Below are 22,680 nucleotides of genomic sequence, written 5' to 3' on the forward strand. Positions count from 1 at the left end.
ATTCCGCGATGCCTCGAGGCTAGACCTGACAGAGGCCAAGCCACCCACTGAATCCGTGGATTTGGGTGGGGGCCCGCTCTGAGGAGAATGTCCGGGTCAGTAAAGGTAATAGAACAGGAGGCTGAGCCAGAAACCTAAGAATTACCGGAAACCAGCTCTGTGACGGCCAAAGCGGTGCCAGTAGCACAAGCAGCCGAGCTGGCTGGGTGGACAGCTGTGAAAGGACACGGGAATGAGTGGTAACGGGCGGAACGCCCAGAGCACTTTGCCCGCCCAATCCAGCAGGAAGGCCTCGCAGCCAACGCCCCTGGGTCCGTATTCGAGAGCAGAACACGGATGTCTGATGCGCCCCGCCGACGCAAACAGATCCACCTGGAACGACCACCCGCATAACTGGGAGATTACTCTGAAAATCTGCCTGTCGAAAGCATCCACTTCGCGCGGGGCCAGGATCCGGCGAGAGAGCACGCCTGCTCGCGACGCTCTCCAGCCCCGGAGATAAACAGGGAGTACCTGACAATCGCGACTGGTCGCACCAGAGGAGAAAGTCCCACCTCCCAGAGGAGCTGGGGACACCGTGTCGCCCTGCTTCAGGATGTACGACATGGCCGCCTGGTTGTCCAACTGAAGACAGACTACCTGGCCACGGACATGCTCTCTGAAGCCGAAAACCAACCGCACAGCTCTCAGTTCCAACACGCTGATGTGAAGGTGGGCTTCGCTTCGAACAGAGTCCGGACGCCGACAGACTGCCCAGAACACCCCCCCAGCCCGTGAGGGACGCATCGGTCTGAACTGTGAGAGCTGGCGTCGGGATTTCCAAGGGGATCCCCCTGGTGAGATTCCCGACATTTGTCCACCACTGAAGGTGAGGTGTCAACCACCCGGGGACTGTGAGACTGCACTCCAGGTCCTCCGTGTGAGCCCACAGCCGAGCCAAAGCTTGCTGTATAGGGCGCATCCTCAACCGTGCCCACCACACTACAGAGATCGTCGCCGCCATATGGCCCAGTAGACGGAGCCAAGTCCGTGCTGGTGCCTGGGGCTGGGAGAGGAACGAAGATACCATCTCCCGAACTCTGGTGATCCGGTCGGGCGACAAGGAAACGAGATCCTTGTTTGTTTGAATCGCTACCAAGAAAACCAAGTCCTGGGTGGGTACCAGGTCGGATTTCTTGAGGTTGATGATCCACCCCAGACCTAATTAGAATGTCTATCACTGTGTGAGTAGCATCTAGACTCGCTGGCTGTGTTAGTGCTCCGCAAGCAACCAGTCGCCGAGGTAAGGGTAACAACGCCTTCCTTGGCGAAGCGCAGCGAGGGTAACCGGGACTAACATGAGCTTGGTGAACACCCTTGGGGCAGTCGATATGCCAAGGGGAGCACCCTGAATTGGTAACACATCCCGCCGTAAGAGAACCGAAGGTACTGCTTGAACGATGGATGTATGGGCACATGCAGATACGCGATCCTTTAGGTCGCATTGACGGAGCCAATCGCCGGGCTGAATAGATGAGATCACCGAAAGCGCAGTGTCTCCATCTTGAAGGATGGTACTTCTAGCATGCGGTTCAACCCCTTGAGGTTGAGAATGGGGACGGAACCCGCCGCCTTTCTTCGACGAGGAAGTACGCGGAGTAAAATCCCGCCTGTTCCTCTCCCGTGGAATGCGCCGATTGGCGGACTTGTCCAGCAGAGCCTGAACTTCGTCCGCGCAATATGTCCGCCTCTTGCCTGACATGACGGCACCGGAGTCGCGGCGATGCCGGTGAAGTCGGGCGGACCTCGCCCACAGTGGTAAATGGCCGATGTTGACGGTGGACAGCACCCAAGCATTGTTGGTAGCCTTCTCCCATTCCGCAGGAATAGAGAGAGGCGGCCTCCCACTGGGATATGGGGTACGGCGTGTGCGCGTTGTCCCGAAAGAAGCGGAGCTGACTGGGCGTGACACACGGCTTGAGCGACAGCCTGATGGGTTAACGGAGGTCGGGCAGACCTCCGCGCGCCCAAAAGGCTGGGAGCTAGTCGACGAGGACTGCTCCTTGCCCCTACCCTTGGCGGACCGGTTCCTCCGCCTACCCCTACCAAGCGGCCGAAGCCAGCCGGCAGACTCGGGTGTAGGCTGCACCCCGGCGGAGGAAGGTGGAACGGGAGGCTGGGGGCGAGACACCCGCGGGTGCTCCAACAAGGCCTTAGAGTCCTTGAAGGAGGTAGCTGCAGCGGCAGCCTCCCGAATGACCTGCTGTGCCCCTGGAAAGAGGGTCGCTCCCAGACGGAATGGGAGGGCCAGCAAGGTCTGCTGTGTCGCTGTCGAGTACCGAGACGTCGACAGCCACAGCTTGCGCATCCCCATGACTGCGCACATCACCGTCGACGCAGCAGACCGCAAAGAGTCGCCCGCGCAGTGGGCCTGTACTTCCGATAGCTGACGGAGCAGCACGACATGCGGAGAAACGTCACCAGCATGCCCTACCGCCTCCAGGGCCGACCTCTGTATCGAGGAGAGGTAGGCCTCATGGACCACCACCCTGACCTGCTGCATGGCGTTCCGGTAAACCTCCTCGTAGGTACGGTACGCATGCTGCAGGGGGGCGCCCGCGAGGGCAAACGGTGGAGTAACGCGCCTTGCCGAGCAGCCGGAGCTGCTCCGGAGGAAGCCGAGCCTCCCCCCAGGGCGACGGAAGTAAAAACACACTCGTCCACGATAGGTACCACGGACAGGGAATCCTCCCCAAGCTGGTATCTCCTGACAAGCTCCGGCAAGTCAAATCGGAGACGAGAACCAGACAAGAGGGGATCCACCACGTCCTGTACTAACGAGGGCAGAATGCGGAGCTGCGTCAAGCGGAACTCAGCCGAGTCCGAGCTGCTAACAGGCACCGCGGCCTGGGGTAGGTACTCGGCAATCCTTTGCCGGACCTCCCGCAGAGCCGAAGCGAAACGGAAGGCACCGTCATGCTCCTCTACCTCCCCAGTATCCATCGACTCGGCGCCCGAGCCCGAGTCAGAGGCTGGGTCTCCTCGGAAAGAGGACCCTAACCCCGACCCGGTGGGCTGCCTAGCACTAGGAACCACAGAGAGGGAGGAGCAGACAGAGTGCCCCGCGTCAGCGCCTGCAAGCGTGCACGGACCCCGGTCCCGAGACACTGGAGGCATACCAGGCAGAACTGGTGCCTCCGCTCTCATGGGGCGGAGGGCGAGGGATCGGAACCCCAGGAATACTCAACAGTCCCCTGCGCCAACTCCGAGGGGACTGGGAGCACCTCCCCTCCGGGGCAGCCGAGGCCCCGGACCGAAGCCAGAGGCAACGGGTCTACAGACGCTCAAGGCTGAGGGATCGAGCCGAGCCCGGGCGATCCCACTCCCTGACTCTCCGCCCGGCCCAGAGTGAGGCGAACTCCTGCCGGAGCCCTCCAACAAACTCATGGACGAGGGACTTCACAGAGTCCATATGTTGCTGAAATAATTGAGTCATTAATGACATGTCAAACCCACCAGTAGTAGCTGGAGAGGGGGATTGGCTGTGGGATTTTTTTCCCTTACGAGACCGCTTTTGGGTCTTAGACGGGGGGACCTGGGTGAGTTCCCCACCCGCCTCTCGCTTCTCTCTATAAAAGAGAGTGTCAGCTGCCCTCCTCTTTTGGGCACGGGGGGAAAACCCAAGACAGATAGTACACACTTCGGCGTCATGGCCGGTTTTCTCCAGGCAGGCCACACATTGGTCATGCCTGTCGGCCCGTGGAATGCTTTGTCCTCAGACCGAACAGGAGGTAAAAGCCTGAAAGCAAACACGCAAGCATGTAGCTAACGGCGTACCAGCAACATATATACATGTAGAAAACATTGAAAAATACGTGAAGGCTACCACGGGAAGTAATAGTTGGTACAATACGCAATATTACGACCACATGGCACGCTAAACTTCCCGCCATGGCAGAGCAACATGTGCGTAAACCACGGGAAAGTTAGCGTAATATAATTAATACAAAGTCTCAATTATGAAACAACCAACTGCAAAGCTTTACAGTTCCTTTCATTAGGCAAATAAGACCATACATACAGGTGGTGTCTCAGACATGTTCTTTATCTCGGATAAAGTCAGCTCTGCGCGGCACATTCGTGTCTGTTCACGGCAGTGACAGCAGAAGGAATGATGATACGGGCTAGGAGCTTACCCAGTTGGTGCACATGCAACTCTGTTGGTGGGGGCCGTATAATAAATAAAAAAAATTATTTATTGTACAATCTTTTTATTCAAAAAACATTGATACAACTGTCACAGGACATTTTCAGTTTGGAAAATGCATAATATGTACCCCAAGGACGATCTCTATGAAGAAGAATGGGGGATCCCGATTGTTAAGTTGAAGCATGTTTCAGCTCCATTGGTCCAGTGATTGCTGAGAAGATGTTATGACACTAGATTCACTTTTAGTAAGGTGAGCTAAATATGAAAATCTAAAAACGGTAGCCATGTTTTCAACCAGATTTGAACTATGAGAGTAATTTTAAGGAGACTATAGCTGTGTTGAAATTTCAACTCCATTGACCTTTTGGTATCAGAGATGTCAAAAATGTTAAAGTTAAACAGAACTAATAACAACACGTAGGTAACAGCAAACATCTCTTGACTTTCTGTCAGGTGAACAGCACAAAAAAGGAAAAACATTAAAGTAGAAGCACAAATTACTCATTGGAGCATGAGTTTATTTCAGACTGAAACTGGAATGCTTAAAATTTTGTAAAACTGAAGAACAAACTTCAATCTTATCCAGTGGACTGGATGACTCGTAACACTCACCCTTCTAAACAGCGGGAAACACTGGCATACTTTGGCCTTTCCATCATTGAATACAGTTCCTGAGAAAGCTTCAATGCTGCTGCCCGAATCAGTCTGGTGGATTTCTTGCCTATCCTGAAATCAATGATCAATCTATACCTCTTCAAACCATCAATATTGGAGATTAAAAGTGTTTTATACTGTACAGTCCTATTAAAGGGTGGAAACACAGGAAAGGGGAAATAACCCTATTTAGTGTCTCCCTCACTATGAATAAAATCCTTTATGAGATAAACATACTTAGCGAGGGAGTGAATGAGTTTAGTTTTACGCCGCACTCAGCTATATTCCAGCTATATGGCGGCGGTCTGCAAATAATCAAGTCTGGACCAGACAATCCAGTGATCAACAGCATGAGCATCGATCTGCGCAATTGGGAACCCATGACATGTGTCTAAACATACTTAGTAAAACACAACTGGATAAGTAATAAAAATCCTTTATTTGTGTTGAATACCTACCAGACAAACACATCAGAGTTGCAGTCGAGGATATACACACATTTTGTGTCCAGTAATCTCTGCACCAACTTTGCCTTGGGAATTTCAACTGCAACAGGCACAAAAACAGTTGAAGTGGAAGACTTTTTATGGATAGACAACTTCTTTGTTGCAGTAGTAGTTGCGACGTTTCGGTGTAGATCCTGATGTTCTTTGCTCTTCTGGCTAGGGTGGCGATTATACGTCCAAGTAGAAAAAGGCAACAACAAACTCCAACCAAGTGTCCATAGGAAACCAACCAACCAATATCTTCACTTCTCATCTAATCACCCACTACAAGTCAAGAGAGGTATAATCGCCACCCTAGCCAGAAGAGCAAAGAACATCAGCTCCACAACCCAAGCCCTTGAAGTCGAGTTAGAACACCTTCGCCATGTCTTCATAAACCTTAACGATTATCCAGCTAACCTAGTCAACAGAATCATCAACTCCACAGTCAACCCAAAAGACAAACCACCACGTCAACAATCAGCCCCGTTCATCATCAGTATACCATACCTCGATACAATCAGCCACCATATCCGGAGACTACTTAAGAAGCAAGCCAACATAGATGTTGTGTACCAGAGAGGCACATCAATTCAGCATATCCTACAAGCCAACGGTAAACCACCTACAAGCAACAAAGAAGACCCTTCAGGCGTTGTCTACCACATTCAATGCGACTGTGGTGACTCATACATAGGAGAAACGTGCCGCCCCCTAAACCTACGAATAAAGGAACATCAGACATCTGTAAAGAAAAAAGACTCCAAATCAGCCATTTCCGACCACACCCAAGCCCACCCAAACCATACCATACTTTGGAACAACATCAGCATCCTAGAAGCCAACTGGTCAGATTACAAGATAAGAAAACTCTTAGATGCAATCAACATCAAACGATTCAACCCGGCAATCAACAGAGATCAAGGTTCTTACATCTCCACGGCTTACGATCAACTAATCAAGCCTAATCAAGAATAACCCACCCTTTGTCTACTGGCTTCAATCATTCGTATCACAACAAGTCCCATGTCAACACACCGTACATCAACCTCTTCTATTGCATAAACCAATAACCGCCATGTATATATTTCTCCTTGTGCAAATGTTGTGTATCTTTTGCTTGATAACGGTGTTAGGATCTACACCGAAATGTCGCAACTACTACTGCAACAAAGAAGTTGTCTATCCCAAAAAAGTGTTCCACTTCATCATACCAGCTTCTAAATGCCACTTAAGGAAGACAAAAACAGTTGTGTAAATATCGCCAGCCATGATCTAGGTCAGGACAATCATGTTCCCTCTGTATTGACCCATCCTAGAAGATGTTCACAGTGCAATACACAGTGTCAACCCACTTGTACCCTCATACACTAACCTGTCCTGGAAGATGTTCACAGTGGAATACACAGTGTCAACCCACTTGTACCCTCATACACTAACCTGACCTAGAAGATGTTCACAGTGGAATACACAGTGTCAACCCACTTGTACCCTCATACACTAACCTGACCTAGAAGATGTTCACAGTGGAATACACAGTGTCAACCCACTTGTACCCTCATACACTACCCTGTCCTGGAAGATGTTCACAGTGGAATACACAGTGTCAACCCACTTGTACCCTCATACACTAACCTGTCCTGGAAGATGTTCACAGTGCAACACACAGTGTCAACCCACTTGTAACCTCATACACTACCCTGTCCTGGAAGATGTTCACAGTGCAATACACAGTGTCAACCCACATGTACCCTCATACACTAACCTGTCCTGGAAGATGTTCACAGTGGAATACACAGGGTCAACCCACTTGTACCCTCATACACTAACCTGTCCTGAAGATGTTCACAGTGGAATACAACACAGTGTCAACCCACTTGTACCCTCATACACTAACCTGACCTGGAAGATGTTCACAGTGGAATACACAGTGTCAACCCACTTGTACCCCTCATACACTAACCTGTCCTGGAAGATGTTCACAGTGGAATACACAGGGTCAACCCACTTGTACCCTCATACACTAACCTGTCCTAGAAGATGTTCACAGTGGAATACACAGTGTCAACCCACTTGTACCCCTCATACACTAAACCTGTCCTAGAAGATGTTCACAGTGGAATACACAGTGTCAACCCACTTGTAACCTCATACACTAACCTGTCCTAGAAGATGTTCACAGTGGAATACACAGTGTCAACCCACTTGTACTCTTGCCTTAACCTTCTCATACACTAACCTGACCTAGAAGATGTTCACAGTGGAATACACAGTGTCAACCCACTCTGTACCCTCATACACTACCCTGTCCTGGAAGATGTTCATAGTGGAATACACAGTGTCAACCTCATACACTAACCTGTCCTGGAAGATGTTCACAGTGCAAACACACAGTGTCAACCCACTTGTAACCTCATACACTACCCTGTCCTGGAAGATGTTCACAGTGCAATACACAGTGTCAACCCACATGTACCCTCATACACTAACCTGTCCTGGAAGATGTTCACAGTGGAATACACAGGGTCAACCCACTTGTACCCTCATACACTAACCTGTCCTGGAAGATGTTCACAGTGGAATACACAGTGTCAACCCACTTGTACCCTCATACACTAACCTGTCCTGGAAGATGTTCACAGTGCAATACACAGTGTCAACCCACTTGTACCCTCATACACTAACCCATCCTAAAATATGTTCACAGTGGAATACACAGTGTCAACCCACTTGTACCCTCATACACTAACCTGACCTGGAAGATGTTCACAGTGGAATACACAGTGTCAACCCACTTGTACCCTCATACACTAACCTGTCCTGGAAGATGTTCACAGTGGAATACACAGGGTCAACCCACTTGTACCCTCATACACTAACCTGTCCTAGAAGATGTTCACAGTGGAATACACAGTGTCAACCCACTTGTACCCTCATACACTAACCTGTCCTAGAAGATGTTCACAGTGGAATACACAGTGTCAACCCACTTGTAACCTCATACACTACCCTGTCCTGGAAGATGTTCACAGTGGAATACACAGTGTCAACCCACTTGTACCCTCATACACTAACCTGTCCTGGAAGATGTTCACAGTGGAATACACAGGGTCAACCCACTTGTACCCTCATACACTAACCTGTCCTGGAAGATGTTCACAGTGGAATTCACAGTGTCAACCCACTTGTACCCTCATACACTAACCTGTCCTAGAAGATGTTCACAGTGGAATACACAGTGTCAACCCACTTGTACCCTCATACACTAACCTGTCCTAGAAGATGTTCACAGTGCAACACACAGTGTCAACCCACTTGTAACCTCATACACTAGCCTGTCCTGGAAGATGTTCACAGTGGAATACACAGTGTCAACCCACTTGTACCCTCATACACTAACCTGTCCTAGAAGATGTTCACAGTGGAATACACAGTGTCAACCCACTTGTAACCTCATACACTACCCTGTCCTGGAAGATGTTCACAGTGGAATACACAGTGTCAACCCACTTGTACCCTCATACACTAACCTGTCCTGGAAGATGTTCACAGTGGAATACACAGGGTCAACCCACTTGTACCCTCATACACTAACCTGTCCTGGAAGATGTTCACAGTGGAATTCACAGTGTCAACCCACTTGTACCCTCATACACTAACCTGTCCTAGAAGATGTTCACAGTGGAATACACAGTGTCAACCCACTTGTACCCTCATACACTAACCTGTCCTAGAACATGTTCACAGTGCAACACACAGTGTCAACCCACTTGTAACCTCATACACTAACCTGTCCTGTACTAATCCTTGTATCTCCACACCTAACTTGCTGGGGTTTCAGACAAGAGGCACAGTAAATATGTAATAGGACCAACACCATGCAATAAGGTAGATTACACTCACCTTGGGGCAAGTTGAGGTAGCCTTTCCCGAGTTCTACCCTGTATAAACGTGGTGCTATCATGCCAATACCGGACAGTACACTTTCCTGAAACAATTTGAAATTATTATAATAGGTATTCTATATGATAGTGCTCTACTAGCTGATGGGGGTCATTGTTGGCTAATGTACTACATGAATGTTCCTCTGGTGTAAATTAGAAATTTTATACAGATAAACTGCTAAAAAAAATGTAATTTTTCAGTAAAATTGATATTTTATAATTATCCTGACTCATGATCTTTTGCTTATCTCCCTTTCCTATGCGAATGGTAGTGGAACACTTGAATCCTTTGAAGTTCCCAAAGCGGACGTAAAAGTACACTCACCCACGAGTTACCTCCCTTTTCCCACGTAAACAGTCATGTGACCAGCCTTACTTGTCACTCTCTCCTGATTTTCTGCCCATGCACCTGGATCTACTGTGAAATCCGAAGTGTTTCCAGCGGGGAGGTTAGGAGGGCTTGACCTCATGAGTCAGGATAAGTATAAAATATAAATTTGACTTAAAAAATTACATATTTTTCCTTATCCTGACTCATGATCTTTTGCTTATAGAATCCTTCGGATTGGTGGTGGGTCAAGCCACTTCCTGGATTCATCAGCTGTCCTTAGATACGTCCTGTATCCCTCCCCATGGGAGGGCATTTCCGAGATCCTATTCTTCAAACTTCCGTTATAACTCGGGGGAACCACTTTCTTGTCTTACTTCAATCTCAGACAAGTTGAATCATGTTGATTCATGTGGCTTAAGATATACTAGTATCTTCTTTTTACTAGTTATCTATAACAACCCATAGATTATGATCAGATCTTTATCATAAATGAGTTGCAACCCCTTTACGTACAGGTAAGATCTTTACCCGTACAGGATCTTTATCAGTCATGCTAGTCTGTCCTAGACTGTGCGCATGGACTTTCAAACTAATACTTTTTCCTTAGTAAAGGTTTTCAACAAGTCAACATGATAAAGGGTGAGATTTCCAACTCAGCGCCCTTGTGGAACCATTAGTTGCTGTGCTACAACGAGAGGCCCAAACTGGTGCATGCCAGAGACGTCTTCCGTGGCCGTGTCTCGGAGGTAGTGGTTGGCAAACACTGTGTCCGACTTCCAGAAGCAGCCCTCCATAATTGATGATATAGAGCAATTTCCGTGCAGGGCTAGTGTTGATGCCAGTGCTCTGACTTCGTGTGGGTTGGAAGCTCTTGGAGGTTCTAGTCCTGCTGCTTTGTAGGCTCTCAATATAACGGCTCTCATCCAGAACGATATTGTCGTTCTTGAGACTTCTACTGATGTCTCTGTAGATAATGGGATGAATAGGCGCTTGAATTTCCTTCTCCTTGTTTTAGTCTTTTGAAGATATATCTTCAGGGCTCTGACAGGACACAAATATAAATCTTGCATATCCTCTGGTCCGAGGATCGTAGATAGCGCTGGTACATAGAAGGTCTATCTGGTTGACCAGGTAGTTGATTCTTGGCAATAAAGTCCCATCTGAGTCCTAGATGTACTGCAGCATGGTGCCCCATGTCGAATCTAGTTCGACCAAAGTCCAGCGCATGTATCTCAGACATTTGAGCTGCCGTGGCTAATGCAAGCAGGAACAGAGTCTTCTGTGTAAGCAGCTCGAAGGTAGTCTGTTCCAGAGGTTCATAGGCATCGATCATGAGATGACGTAGAATTACATTCAGATCCCAGGCGGGTGCTCTGAATTTCTTTTGCTGGTCCTCCAGTTTAAAAGATCTCAGCAGAGCAAGTAATTCTGGTACTTTCGTCAACTTGATGCCTGTCTTCATGGTGATTACTGTACTGATGGCAGCCAGATACGTGGATAATGTCGAACCTTTCAGATGTCTAGTATATCTAAGATGACATAGATATTCCGCCACTGGAGGATGAGTAGCTTTCATAGCTATGAAGTCTTTCCGCCTTGCATATGTCTCAAACTTCTGCCACTTGTCGTCATACAGGTTACGAGTGGATCTGCGTAACGCTAAGGTTACTGCGTTGGCTGCTCTGGCGGAGTATCCTCTTTTCTTCAAACATGTTTTGATACGGTCCACACATGTAGCTGGAACAGTGCTGGGTTCCCGTGGACTTCGCTTGGTGTGTTGATGTCTGAGTAGGTTCGGCCATTCTGGTAACTTGAGGGTTGGACTTCCAAGATCTTCTATTAGGTCTAGGAACCATACTCTCGCTGGCCAATAGGACGCGACTAAAGTCAGTTGTAGTGCCTGCGTCTGTTTGATCTTCAACAGTACTTTCGGTATTAATATCGGGGGTGGAAACGCGTAAGTGTTTAGACCTTCCCATGAAATGAGTCTGCAAGTACGTTCTTGGTTCCAGGTATGTGACATGCCTTTATCCAGATGTTTGCCTCCTCTGTGATGTCGAACAACTGGAATGTGAACTGTAGTAGGCTTAGTGATCTTGTAGATCCTTGCCGATTTATGGAGAATGCCACTGTAGAGTTGTCCGTGTGGACCATCAGTTTCCTGTTGATCAGCGAGCTCGACCATAGTTGTAGGCGTTGATCACGGCTTTCATCTCCAGCAGATTTGATGTGAAGATGCTGCTCTGTTTTGGACCACTTCCCTGATGCAACGCCCTTGTTGAGATGTGCACCCCAACCTTGTATCGAATAGTCTACGTAGAGATGTGTGTCGAAGGCCCGGCTCATGTAAATAGGTCCCTCCGCAGACGTTCGACCTGTGAGTCCACCAAAGTAGGTACCTCTTGAGATTGTCTGGCAGCAAGATAGGGTCGACGCTGTCCAGATGTTTTGTCAGGAACTATTGCAGCGGTCTTAGTTGTAACCTTCCTGTGCGAGTCAAGTCCTGCGCCGAGGTTAGTAGACCGAGTAGACATTGCCATGTTCATAGTGTTAATGGAGAGATGACTGCTTGAGGATTCATGGCTGTGATAAATCTTATCCCCAGAAATTGAAGATCTTGTTTTGGTTCCAACTCTAACTTCATAAGATTCACCAGCCATCCTAGTTGAGTGAACAACTTGATTGTGAAGTTCAGCTGTAGTCTGAGTTGACTGGCACTTTGATGAACCTGAATGCCATTGTCCAGGTAAAAGGCATTGTGTAGACCTCGATGATGTAGGTATGCGACTATCGGCTTGGTTACTCGTGTGAATAGCCACGGAGCCGAAGATATTCCAAACGGTTGGACGTTCCATTGGAAGTGCTGACCTCTGAATAGGAGTCGCAGATACTTTCTTGATTCCGGATTTATGGGGATGTGTAGATATGCATCCTGAAGGTCTATGCTGGCCATGTAATCTGCTGGACGGACGAGTAGTCTGAGTTGAGGTAGGTGGATCATTCTGAACCTGTCTGGTTTCAGTAGATAGTCTTTGTTGAATTTGCGCATGTTGTAAATCAACCTGAACTTCTCTTTGGAGTATTTCTTGGGTACTAGAAAAATTGGGGAGTAGAAGCCTGGCGTGAGATGATGTTGATCCATTTTCTCTACCGCATTCTTGATAAGAAGTGAGTTGATGGCTTCTTGTAACTTGTCTGCCTGCTCGTCTGCATAATCGAAGACCATCGGACTGAGGGTTAACGGTGGTGTGGCCTTGAGCTGCACTCTGTATCCTTCTCGCAGTACTTGTGAGGCGTAGTCGTCCTCTAAAATTTTTCCAGTACCTTGGTAGACGTCCACCCACTGTCGATGGTTTTACAGGAACAGCTGGGGGTGGAAGACTGCAGTCGTTCCAAACCCCAATATCAACGTCTAGCTCCTCTGGATCCTCTGGGAGTACGACCTCTCCCTGAGTTCTCTCTGTAGATTCCGGATGGGCGACGAAATGAACCTTTCCCGCCTCTGAAGCTGCAGTACTTCTTCTCCTTAGCCTTCTGGATGCCGGAATATTTCGACTTGCTGTTGTACTTCTTGGAAGTATGACGAGTGACGTTGGCTAGAGTATCTATAGACTGAATCATCATGACTTCTCTTGAATCATGAGTAGCTTCCTTAGCTGCATCGTCTATCTCGCCTCAGAAGATAGTAGGCGCCTCCCACGGAGCTCTAAGCACCTTGTCTCCGTAGCAAAGTGAGACCTGTCGATATAGATGCCAGATGGTCCGATAAAAAGTTTTGGTCCTTCTTCTGACTGACTGACTGAGTTTGGTTTTACCCTGCTTTTAGCAATATTCCAGCAACATCACGGCGGGGGACACCAGAAATGGGCTTCACACATTGTACCCATGTGGGGATTCGAACCTGGGTCTTCGGCGTGACGAGCCAACGCTTTAACCACTAGGCTACCCCACCGCCCCGGTCCTTCTTCTGAGAGAGCAGAGCTGATAGCATCATTCTATCTTCTTCCGAACTGGGGTTCTGGAACTTGTTAATTAATGCTTCATTGATTGCTCTAGATCTGGCTAACCTGAAGAAAGATCTCCTTGTAGCAGTATCAAGTTGGGATAACTTTTTCCCTTTCACTTTGTATATCTTGTTCCGAGAGTCGTTGACTAACTTCATGTTAGCATCTAAATCTGGCGCCTTCATAAAGGGATCCATGTGATGTAATGGGAATTTCTTCACGTTAAAGGATGGCAGATGTTGATTCTGGAACTTAGTAGCTTTCTCAAAAGCTGTGTGTAGGTTAGAAGGTACCTTGGATATACGTTCAATCGGAGGAATAGTCACCGAGTCAAAGTAGTCGTTGCACATCTTATATGTGTAGACTTCATCCATATCCTTAGAAGGAGACTCCAAGTTCAATCCATTGGCTATGCAAGCTGTAACTTCTGCTTGTTCATCAGATATATCTCGGACCGTAGAACTATGCCTCCGCAAATCATCCTTCTGCGAACCTGTATCCCTAGAGTCATCCCTTCTCGAACCTCCATCTCTTGCATCATCCTTTCGCGAACCTCTATCTCTAGATTCCTCCCCTCGCAAACGTCTATCTTGTAAGTCCTCCCTTCGCAAACCTCTGTCTCTAGATGCATCTCTTCGCGAACCTCTGTTTCGTGAATCCTCTCTTCACGAACCTCTGTCTTGTGATAACTCTCTTCGCGAACATCTATCTTGAGATCCATCCGACGAGTTGAGTCCTGCCTCCGCAAACTTGGTTCTCGCGAACGTCTGTGAGAGATGTGGGATCGCGATCTAGAGCGGTGTGGTCTTAGAGATGGATCCTTAGGCGTTCTCAATCGTTGAGGGTTCGCAGATGTAGATCTTGAAGAATAAGTAGACTTCGCATGCCTTCCATCTTCATCCATGATGACAGAGTCGTCAGACTGTGGAGACCTTCGCGAAGGTATACGTTCGCCAACGTAGTCTTGAGACGTAGATCTATGAGGAGTAGTTGGTTCGCGCAGGTCCGAGGGTTTGCGCACGTTGTCAGCAGATGAGAGGTTCTGTCGAGCCTTCGCCTCTTCCTCGAACCTACGTTCCATCATGGCCATCATCTGGTTAGTGAATTGACTCATGACTTCACCTGGATCAAAGTTCTGCATTGATTGAAGCTGCTGCTGTGTAGATGAAGCGTTTGTGAACGCTGATGAGTTGTGTGCTTCAACTTCACTCTGTTAAGAAGTTGGTGGATGGTCGTCAAACAGCTGGCCCGCTGTAGCAGTTGCAGGAGACGATTTAGTAGTCGTGGAAGTCGATTGTGTCGCCGATCTAGTAGGTACTTCAGGTAGAAGTAACAGAGGTTCATCAAATATGTCTACTTCATGATGGGGTATAATCTCTTCATTGAATGATTTCTGATGCGTTGACTTAGTAGGCTGCGTAGATTTAGACTCCGATCTGGCTACAGATGCTCTCATCTGCGACGTAGATGAAGACGAAGTCTTCTTCTTACTACTGAACAGGTGTCAACTCCATTGTAGCCGATCTCTTCTTCGCCCCCCGAACCAGACGACTGCCCCTGCAACGTACTGGACATAGCACAAGTAGTGGCAAATTGGGCCAGACATTGATACTACGAATATACCCATGGTAATTTAGGTACCTCTACTTTCTAATAACATATTTCTAGGAAACAGAACTATACAATATTTGGCATGACTTACCAACCAGTCTCACTTAGAGGAAACTCAACAGTAAAATACACAGATTAACTACAATGGACTGTTTAGGACATTTTCACTGATGATTCATGTTAACTATAGTCCTGATTTTTCATTCTTACAGCAAACTCTACCAAACAAAGTTCTTAAGGTAAATATTTGGGAATTGAAGGTAGCCATGCTTGAACATGCTTAGCTAAAATGTGTGCCTACAGTACACTTTTGGAGTACCTGTGCTGACAGTGGTGATGAAAGGATCAGATATCTTTTGACAATAATAATTTGTACCAGTGTGAAATGCATTCATTAAACAGCAAACCTTGTCCTCATGTCAGTGTAGCAAATCTGTGACACATGTGAGTCAGTATAAGTACCACGGTCATACATCCACCCACCTTCACCACCAGGGAAGGAGGAGGACCACCAACAAGTTTCCAGAATTCTGCTGTCTCCTGACCTTGGGGCAGGACAAAGATCTCAGCCTTGTTCTTCCGTTCGTTCTTGTTTATCTTTTCTGATATCAACCTGCACAAATAGTAACATTACACTGTATACCTGACACGACAGGAAACAATAGGCAAATGGCACTGTTTTTCAATAGATTCAATCACTGAATGTTACAAGAAATGAAATCTTTTGCCATCAAGGATGTAATGTGTGGCTGTTTATGGTCAGACTCTCAAAACAAAAAACCTAAGCGTGATAAGTACTTGGAATTTAGACATGAAATGAAGTGAAATAATCACTGATATAAAGAAGAATTACATTCAAAGGTGGTTGAAAGTATTGTTTCAAGGTCACAATTGTTTATTAGCAAAAATAAACTATCAACAAACACTGCAGAGGTCATTACCTGGTTTTGGTCTTTGTCACACCCTTGGAAGTTTTGCCCACCCAGACAAACAGTTTAAGTCCACTGTCCAGCAGGAAGACATGTCGACAGTCAAGACTGCTCACATTGACTGGGCACTGCACACAGAATACACAGTACCAGCAACTTTGTTAAGTCAGGGGAGTAGATTAACAGAAAGGACAATCTTTTTAAGACAGTAACAATCTTAACATCACGGCCAAGACAACGTTCAAGTTGCCCATAATTAAAAGAACTAGAGCTATTTAAATGCAGTCATGTTGACAGCCGACCATCTGTTGTCACTAATAAGCATGAAAATAGAATTAAACACTGTAGTATGTATTATGTTTTTACCCTCTCCATGTGAACCGACTGTGTCCCTGTGGCTTTGTACAGCTTTGTCTCATACTCCTGCAACACAAGTACACACTGTATTGCAGTAAACATAAAGAAAGGCACACAAAGTAGTTAAAATGAAGCTGAGGCTCTCTGTCAACACCTATGGAAGGAATGTGAAGCCAGAGCACAGTATGAAGTCGACTAACTTTAGAACTTGGAACAATAACTATCATTTGAATCTGGAATTCAGGCAAGTGGGGATGGAAAGTGGATTATCCACAGTATGACTGGAGTAAGGAGGTAAAGTGATTCAGCTGCTCACGGTGAATGTCATGATCTCAGCATACACTATACAACAACATGGACACTGCCAACAATTACAACACCTGGACATAATCTAGAACTAAGATGGGTCAGTCACTTTTGGCAGTCAATGTCACAATGTGCTTTAAATGTATTTGCGATTATCAATCACAGCTAGACAGGCAACCATATAGGGTAGTGTTTAGCTTTAGGGGGTGATGAAAAGCCAATGTAGCTTTATTGCGCAAAACCATTATTGGAGTAGAAGTTAAGCAACACACTGTGTCAAGGTGCAGCTTGTTCCCATGGAACTGTGGAAGGAAAGATAGTGCACTTCACCACCTGGAGATCCATGTGCCAGGTTTGGCAAAGATATATTTGGCAAGTTTTAGAAATGACAGATGGTGAAATGCAGTGTCGTCGCTGGGAAGAATGAGATGCAAAATCATTAAGTTATAAAGCCATTATATAGAAAGGGGACTTACAGTGTCTTCTACTGTAAAGAAACCACTAGCAGTTCGACCACCCTCGATGTAGGCAATACCATTTTCAAACAGATCAAAGAAGTCATCGTCTTCATCATTCATTTCAACTCGTATTGTACGACAGTTGGCACCAAGCAGATTCCTTAGGTTTACAGCATGAATCGCAGCACAGGCTTTCTTGTCCAGCTGTAACATTACAAACACTAATTATAGCTACAAGTGCTGTAAGTTCTTGAGGAAACCAGTAACTTTGTTGTTTAAAACAGCACTCACCAATTTTGCAGCTGCAGAACATTGGTCTGTAAATAGTGGAGTCTGGGCCAGACAATACAGTGATTGAGCACCGATTTATGCATTTGGGTAACAATGACATGCATTATAGCAAAATGGATAGATTTATCATTAAAACGCCCGCATCTTATCAGAAATGAGCAGGCCACTGTAAATTGATAAATGCCCCCAAATTGCTTGACGACGGGCCATTATCATGCCCATTGTTAGCTGACATTGTTAGGTGTTCAATCACCTATGGCTCGTTTGAACTTAGGTTCAATATCGGCGATATTTCTGACTCACATTCGTCACATGTACCTGTGCCATATTATGCACTTTCTTGCCGGTGCCAACCTTAACAATTGTACCATAAATTACAACATGCAACAATGAAAACATCGACTGCAACTCTAACGTTGTTCAGCATTGAAAAAATGGCGGCTGGTAGTATGGGCAAAGGTCAAGGTCGAATGTTGTCACTCTCAACAGTGATGTCATCTGTTTTGTTCTATGATGTTCCCATATTTGTAAAATGTGTGTCAGTGACCTCAGGCGTTTGTTGTTAGCAGTAAATATACTTCAAAAGAGATACCGTTGTTTGTTTTTACTTCATTAAAAATTCTATCAAATTTAGCTATAATAAGGGTAACTCTATTTTCCAGGGCATTATCATTTGCAGAAGCCATCAGTCTTTTCAACTGCCCTCCTTCATCGGGCAGTTAATGAAAGACCTCTTGCTTCTGCAAATGATAATGCCCTGGAAAATAGCGTTACCCTTACATCAACCAAGTCAGCTAGCATGACCACCTGATCCGATTAGTCATCTTAAGTATGGGTTGTTGAAGACTACGTCTAAACCAGATGTTCACAGGTGAGGTCAGCAAGTAGCCGCTAGGAGGTTACATGATCATTAGGGCAGCAGCGTGCACAAGTCATTACAAGAAAGCCTTTGCAGTTTCAATACATCATGTCTTTCATATGCAAATAAGAGTAACCTTTGAAAAACATAAACACCATAATTTTTATACATACAGTGATAAATAAAACAATTCATTTTTATTCAAGATTGCAAAGAAGTTCTTTAATCTGATCACTTGAAATGTCCAGATAAATGACTGTTTACATTTCATCAACACAGACAATTTTGGTACTTCCACATCTCCATGGATGTAAGAAGTCCAGAAGATCAAAGTAGGCAGCAAACTTCCATATATATCTATACACATGGGTAACTAAACCCATTATCCTACCTCATGTAACAATGTCCATCTCTGATTGGTTCACGTGACCTTGAACAAATTACCATGTATACATCTTTGAGAGGAAGAATAAATAATTTGTACCCCGGCCCATGGAAAAAGCATGCATCCACGGCAGTCAGTGAACCATGAACCAGTGGTTTGGATTGACTAGTCAGTGCCATGTTAGTAAAATTGAATTTCAGTTTGTTTTAATGTTATATTTACATAATGAGTGATTTAAACATTCGGTAAAATAAATTCATTGCATTTATCTAAGCTAACATGGGATGCATAAAACCCTGTGTACCCCTCATCACAATGCTACAACTAACTTATAAGAATATTTTGTCTTCTAGATCTCACCTCCTGAAATATTAACTGAGCAGTCTCTTACCGTGGCTTTTTCTCCGATCCAGTACCAAATCTGCCACCCTAGGCTGTTAGTGTCATCAATGAAAGTCTTCAGGACAATGTAACAGTCTGCCTCATAGAACTTTCCTACCAAGGCTGGAAGTATGACAGACAAAGATTATTTAGAGTTAACAGATAACCTGTATTATTGAGAAATCATAAAGAAGAATATATCATAATTCAGTGAATTATTCTTAAAAGCACAAAAGTGTTGTTACCTACCCCATCCAGACTTTCCTTATCTCCCTAGCCAGTGTTGTTACCTACCCCGTACAGAATCTCCTCATCTTCCTAGCCAGTGATGTTACCTACCCCATCCAGAATCTCATCTCCCTAGCCAGTGATGTTACCTACCCCGTACAGAATCTCATCTTCCTAGCCAGTGATGTTACCTACCCCATCCAGAATCTCCTTATCTCCCTAGCCAGTGATGTTACCTACCCCATCAACAATCTCCTCATCTCCCTAACCAGTGATGTTACCTACCCCGTACAGAATCTCATCTCCCTAGCCAGTGATGTACCTTCCCCATCCAGAATCTCCTTATCTCCCTAACCAGTGATGTTACCTACCCCATCAACAATCTCCTCATCTTCCTAGCCAGTGATGTTACCTACCCCGTACAGAATCTCCTCATCTTCCTAGTCAGTGATGTTACCTTCCCCATCAATAATCTCCTTATCTCCCTAGCCAGTGATGTTACCTACCCCATCCAGAATCTTCCCATCTCCCTAGCCAGTGATGTACCTACCCAATCCAGAATCTTCTGATCTCTCTAGCCAGTGATGTACCTACCCCATCCAGACTCTTCTGATCTCTCTAGCCAGTGATGTACCTACCCCATCCAGACTCTTCTGATCTCTCTAGCCAGTGATGTTACCTACCCCATCCAGAATCTCATCTCCCTAGCCAGTGATGTTACCTACCCCGTACAGAATCTCATCTTCCTAGCCAGTGATGTACCTACCCCATCAACAATCTCCTCATCTCCCTAGCCAGTGATGTACCTACCCCATCCAGAATCTCCTTATCTCCCTAGCCAGTGATGTTACCTACCCCATCAACAATCTCCTCATCTCCCTAACCAGTGATGTTACCTACCCCGTACAGAATCTCCTCATCTTCCTAGCCAGTGATGTTACCTTCCCCATCAATAATCTCCTTATCTCCCTAGCCAGTGATGTTACCTACCCCATCCAGAATCTTCCCATCTCCCTAGCCAGTGATGTCCAGAATCTTCTGACTCCAATCCAGTGAATCATTCTTCTGATCTCTCTAGCCAGTGATGTACCTACCCCATCCAGACTCTTCTGATCTCTCTAGCCAGTGATGTACCTACCCCATCCAGACTCTTCTGATCTCTCTAGCCAGTGATGTTACCTACCCCATCCAGAATCTTCCCATCTCCCCAGTCAGTGATGTTACCTACCCCATCCAGACTCTTCTGATCTCTCTAGCCAGTGATGTTACCTACCCCATCCAGAATCTTCCCATCTCCCCAGTCAGTGATGTTACCTACCCCATCCAGACTCTTCTGATCTCTCTAGCCAGTGATGTTACCTACCCCATCCAGAATCTTCCCACTTACCCCATCCAGAATCTCCTTATCTCCCTAACCAGTGATGTTACCTACCCCATCAACAATCTCCTCATCTCCCTAGCCAGTGATGTACCTTCCCCATCCAGAATCTCCTTATCTCCCTAGCCAGTGATGTTACCTACCCCATCAACAATCTCCTCATCTCCCTAGCCAGTGATGTACCTTCCCCATCCAGAATCTCCTTATCTCCCTAGCCAGTGATGTTACCTACCCCATCAACCATCTCCTCATCTCCCTAACCAGTGATGTTACCTACCCCATCCAGAATCTCCTCATCTTCCTAGCCAGTGATGTTACCTTCCCCATCCAGAATCTCCTTATCTCCCTAGCCAGTGATGTTACCTACCCCATCCAGAATCTCCTCATCTTCCTAGCCAGTGATGTTACCTACCCCATCCAGACTCTTCTGATCTCTCTAACCAGTGATGTACCTACCCCGTACAGTATCTCCTCATCTTCCTAGCCAGTGATGTTACCTTCCCCATCCAGAATCTCCTTATCTCCCTAGCCAGTGATGTTACCTACCCCATCAACAATCTCCTCATCTCCCTAACCAGTGATGTTACCTACCCCGTACAGAATCTCCTCATCTTCCTAGCCAGTGATGTACCTACCCCATCCAGAATCTCCTTATCTCCCTAGCCAGTGATGTTACCTACCCCATCAACAATCTCCTCATCTCCCTAACCAGTGATGTTACCTACCCCGTACAGAATCTCCTCATCTTCCTAGCCAGTGATGTTACCTACCCCATCAACAATCTCCTCATCTCCCTAACCAGTGATGTTACCTACCCCGTACAGAATCTCCTCATCTTCCTAGCCAGTGATGTTACCTACCCCATCCAGAATCTCCTTATCTCCCTAGCCAGTGATGTTACCTACCCCATCCAGAATCTTCCCATCTCCCTAGCCAGTGATGTACCTACCCAATCCAGAATCTTCTGATCTCTCTAGCCAGTGATGTACCTACCCCATCCAGACTCTTCTGATCTCTCTAGCCAGTGATGTTACCTACCCCGTACAGAATCTCCTCATCTTCCTAGCCAGTGATGTTACCTTCCCCATCAACAATCTCCTCATCTCCCTAACCAGTGATGTTACCTACCCCATCCAGAATCTCCTTATCTCTCTAGCCAGTGATGTTACCTACCCCGTACAGAATCTCCTCATCTTCCTAGCCAGTGATGTTACCTTCCCCATCAACAATCTCCTCATCTCCCTAACCAGTGATGTTACCTACCCCGTACAGAATCTCCTCATCTTCCTAACCAGTGATGTTACCTACCCCATCAACAATCTCCTCATCTCCCTAACCAGTGATGTTACCTACCCCGTACAGAATCTCCTCATCTTCCTAGCCAGTGATGTTACCTACCCCATCCAGAATCTCCTTATCTCCCTAGCCAGTGATGTTACCTACCCCATCCAGAATCTTCCCATCTCCCTAGCCAGTGATGTACCTACCCAATCCAGAATCTTCTGATCTCTCTAGCCAGTGATGTACCTACCCCATCCAGACTCTTCTGATCTCTCTAGCCAGTGATGTTACCTACCCCCGCACAGAATCTCCCTCATCTTCCTAGCCAGTGATGTTACCTTCCCCATCAACAATCTCCTCATCTCCCTAACCAGTGATGTTACCTACCCCGTACAGAATCTCCTCATCTTCCTAGCCAGTGATGTTACCTACCCCATCCAGAATCTCCTTATCTCCCTAGCCAGTGATGTTACCTACCCCATCCAGAATCTTCCCATCTCCCTAGCCAGTGATGTACCTACCCAATCCAGAATCTTCTGATCTCTCTAGCCAGTGATGTACCTACCCCATCCAGACTCTTCTGATCTCTCTAGCCAGTGATGTTACCTA

The 22,680-nt window shown here is 46.5% G+C and overlaps 1 protein-coding gene and 1 long non-coding RNA gene across 3 annotated transcripts in view; both read right to left on the reverse strand.

Moving 5' to 3' along the window:
• LOC124259513 (protein flightless-1 homolog) overlaps nucleotides 1-22,680 on the reverse strand; it is a 116,473-nt gene that overhangs the window by 23,302 nt on the left and 70,491 nt on the right. For both annotated transcript variants that reach the window (XM_046693642.1, XM_046693643.1), the window contains 8 exons: nucleotides 19,195-19,307; nucleotides 17,287-17,472; nucleotides 16,514-16,570; nucleotides 16,160-16,275; nucleotides 15,702-15,831; nucleotides 9,232-9,316; nucleotides 5,302-5,389; nucleotides 4,802-4,915 (listed from right to left, as the gene is read on the reverse strand). In XM_046693642.1, the coding sequence (XP_046549598.1) occupies nucleotides 4,802-4,915; nucleotides 5,302-5,389; nucleotides 9,232-9,316; nucleotides 15,702-15,831; nucleotides 16,160-16,275; nucleotides 16,514-16,570; nucleotides 17,287-17,472; nucleotides 19,195-19,307 (889 nt within the window). The remainder of the gene's footprint in view (nucleotides 1-4,801; nucleotides 4,916-5,301; nucleotides 5,390-9,231; nucleotides 9,317-15,701; nucleotides 15,832-16,159; nucleotides 16,276-16,513; nucleotides 16,571-17,286; nucleotides 17,473-19,194; nucleotides 19,308-22,680) is intronic.
• Nucleotides 19,315-21,242, reverse strand: LOC124259516. Its single transcript, XR_006893855.1, has 4 exons — nucleotides 20,796-21,242; nucleotides 20,219-20,263; nucleotides 19,604-19,648; nucleotides 19,315-19,519 (listed from the first exon to the last, which is right to left on the reverse strand). It is a non-coding gene; the product is annotated as an uncharacterized LOC124259516 (long non-coding RNA).

The sequence above is a fragment of the Haliotis rubra genome, unplaced genomic scaffold, assembly GCF_003918875.1.
Source record: "Haliotis rubra isolate DU_JTF1 unplaced genomic scaffold, ASM391887v1 Scf726, whole genome shotgun sequence".
Taxonomy (NCBI): Eukaryota; Metazoa; Mollusca; class Gastropoda; order Lepetellida; family Haliotidae; genus Haliotis; species Haliotis rubra.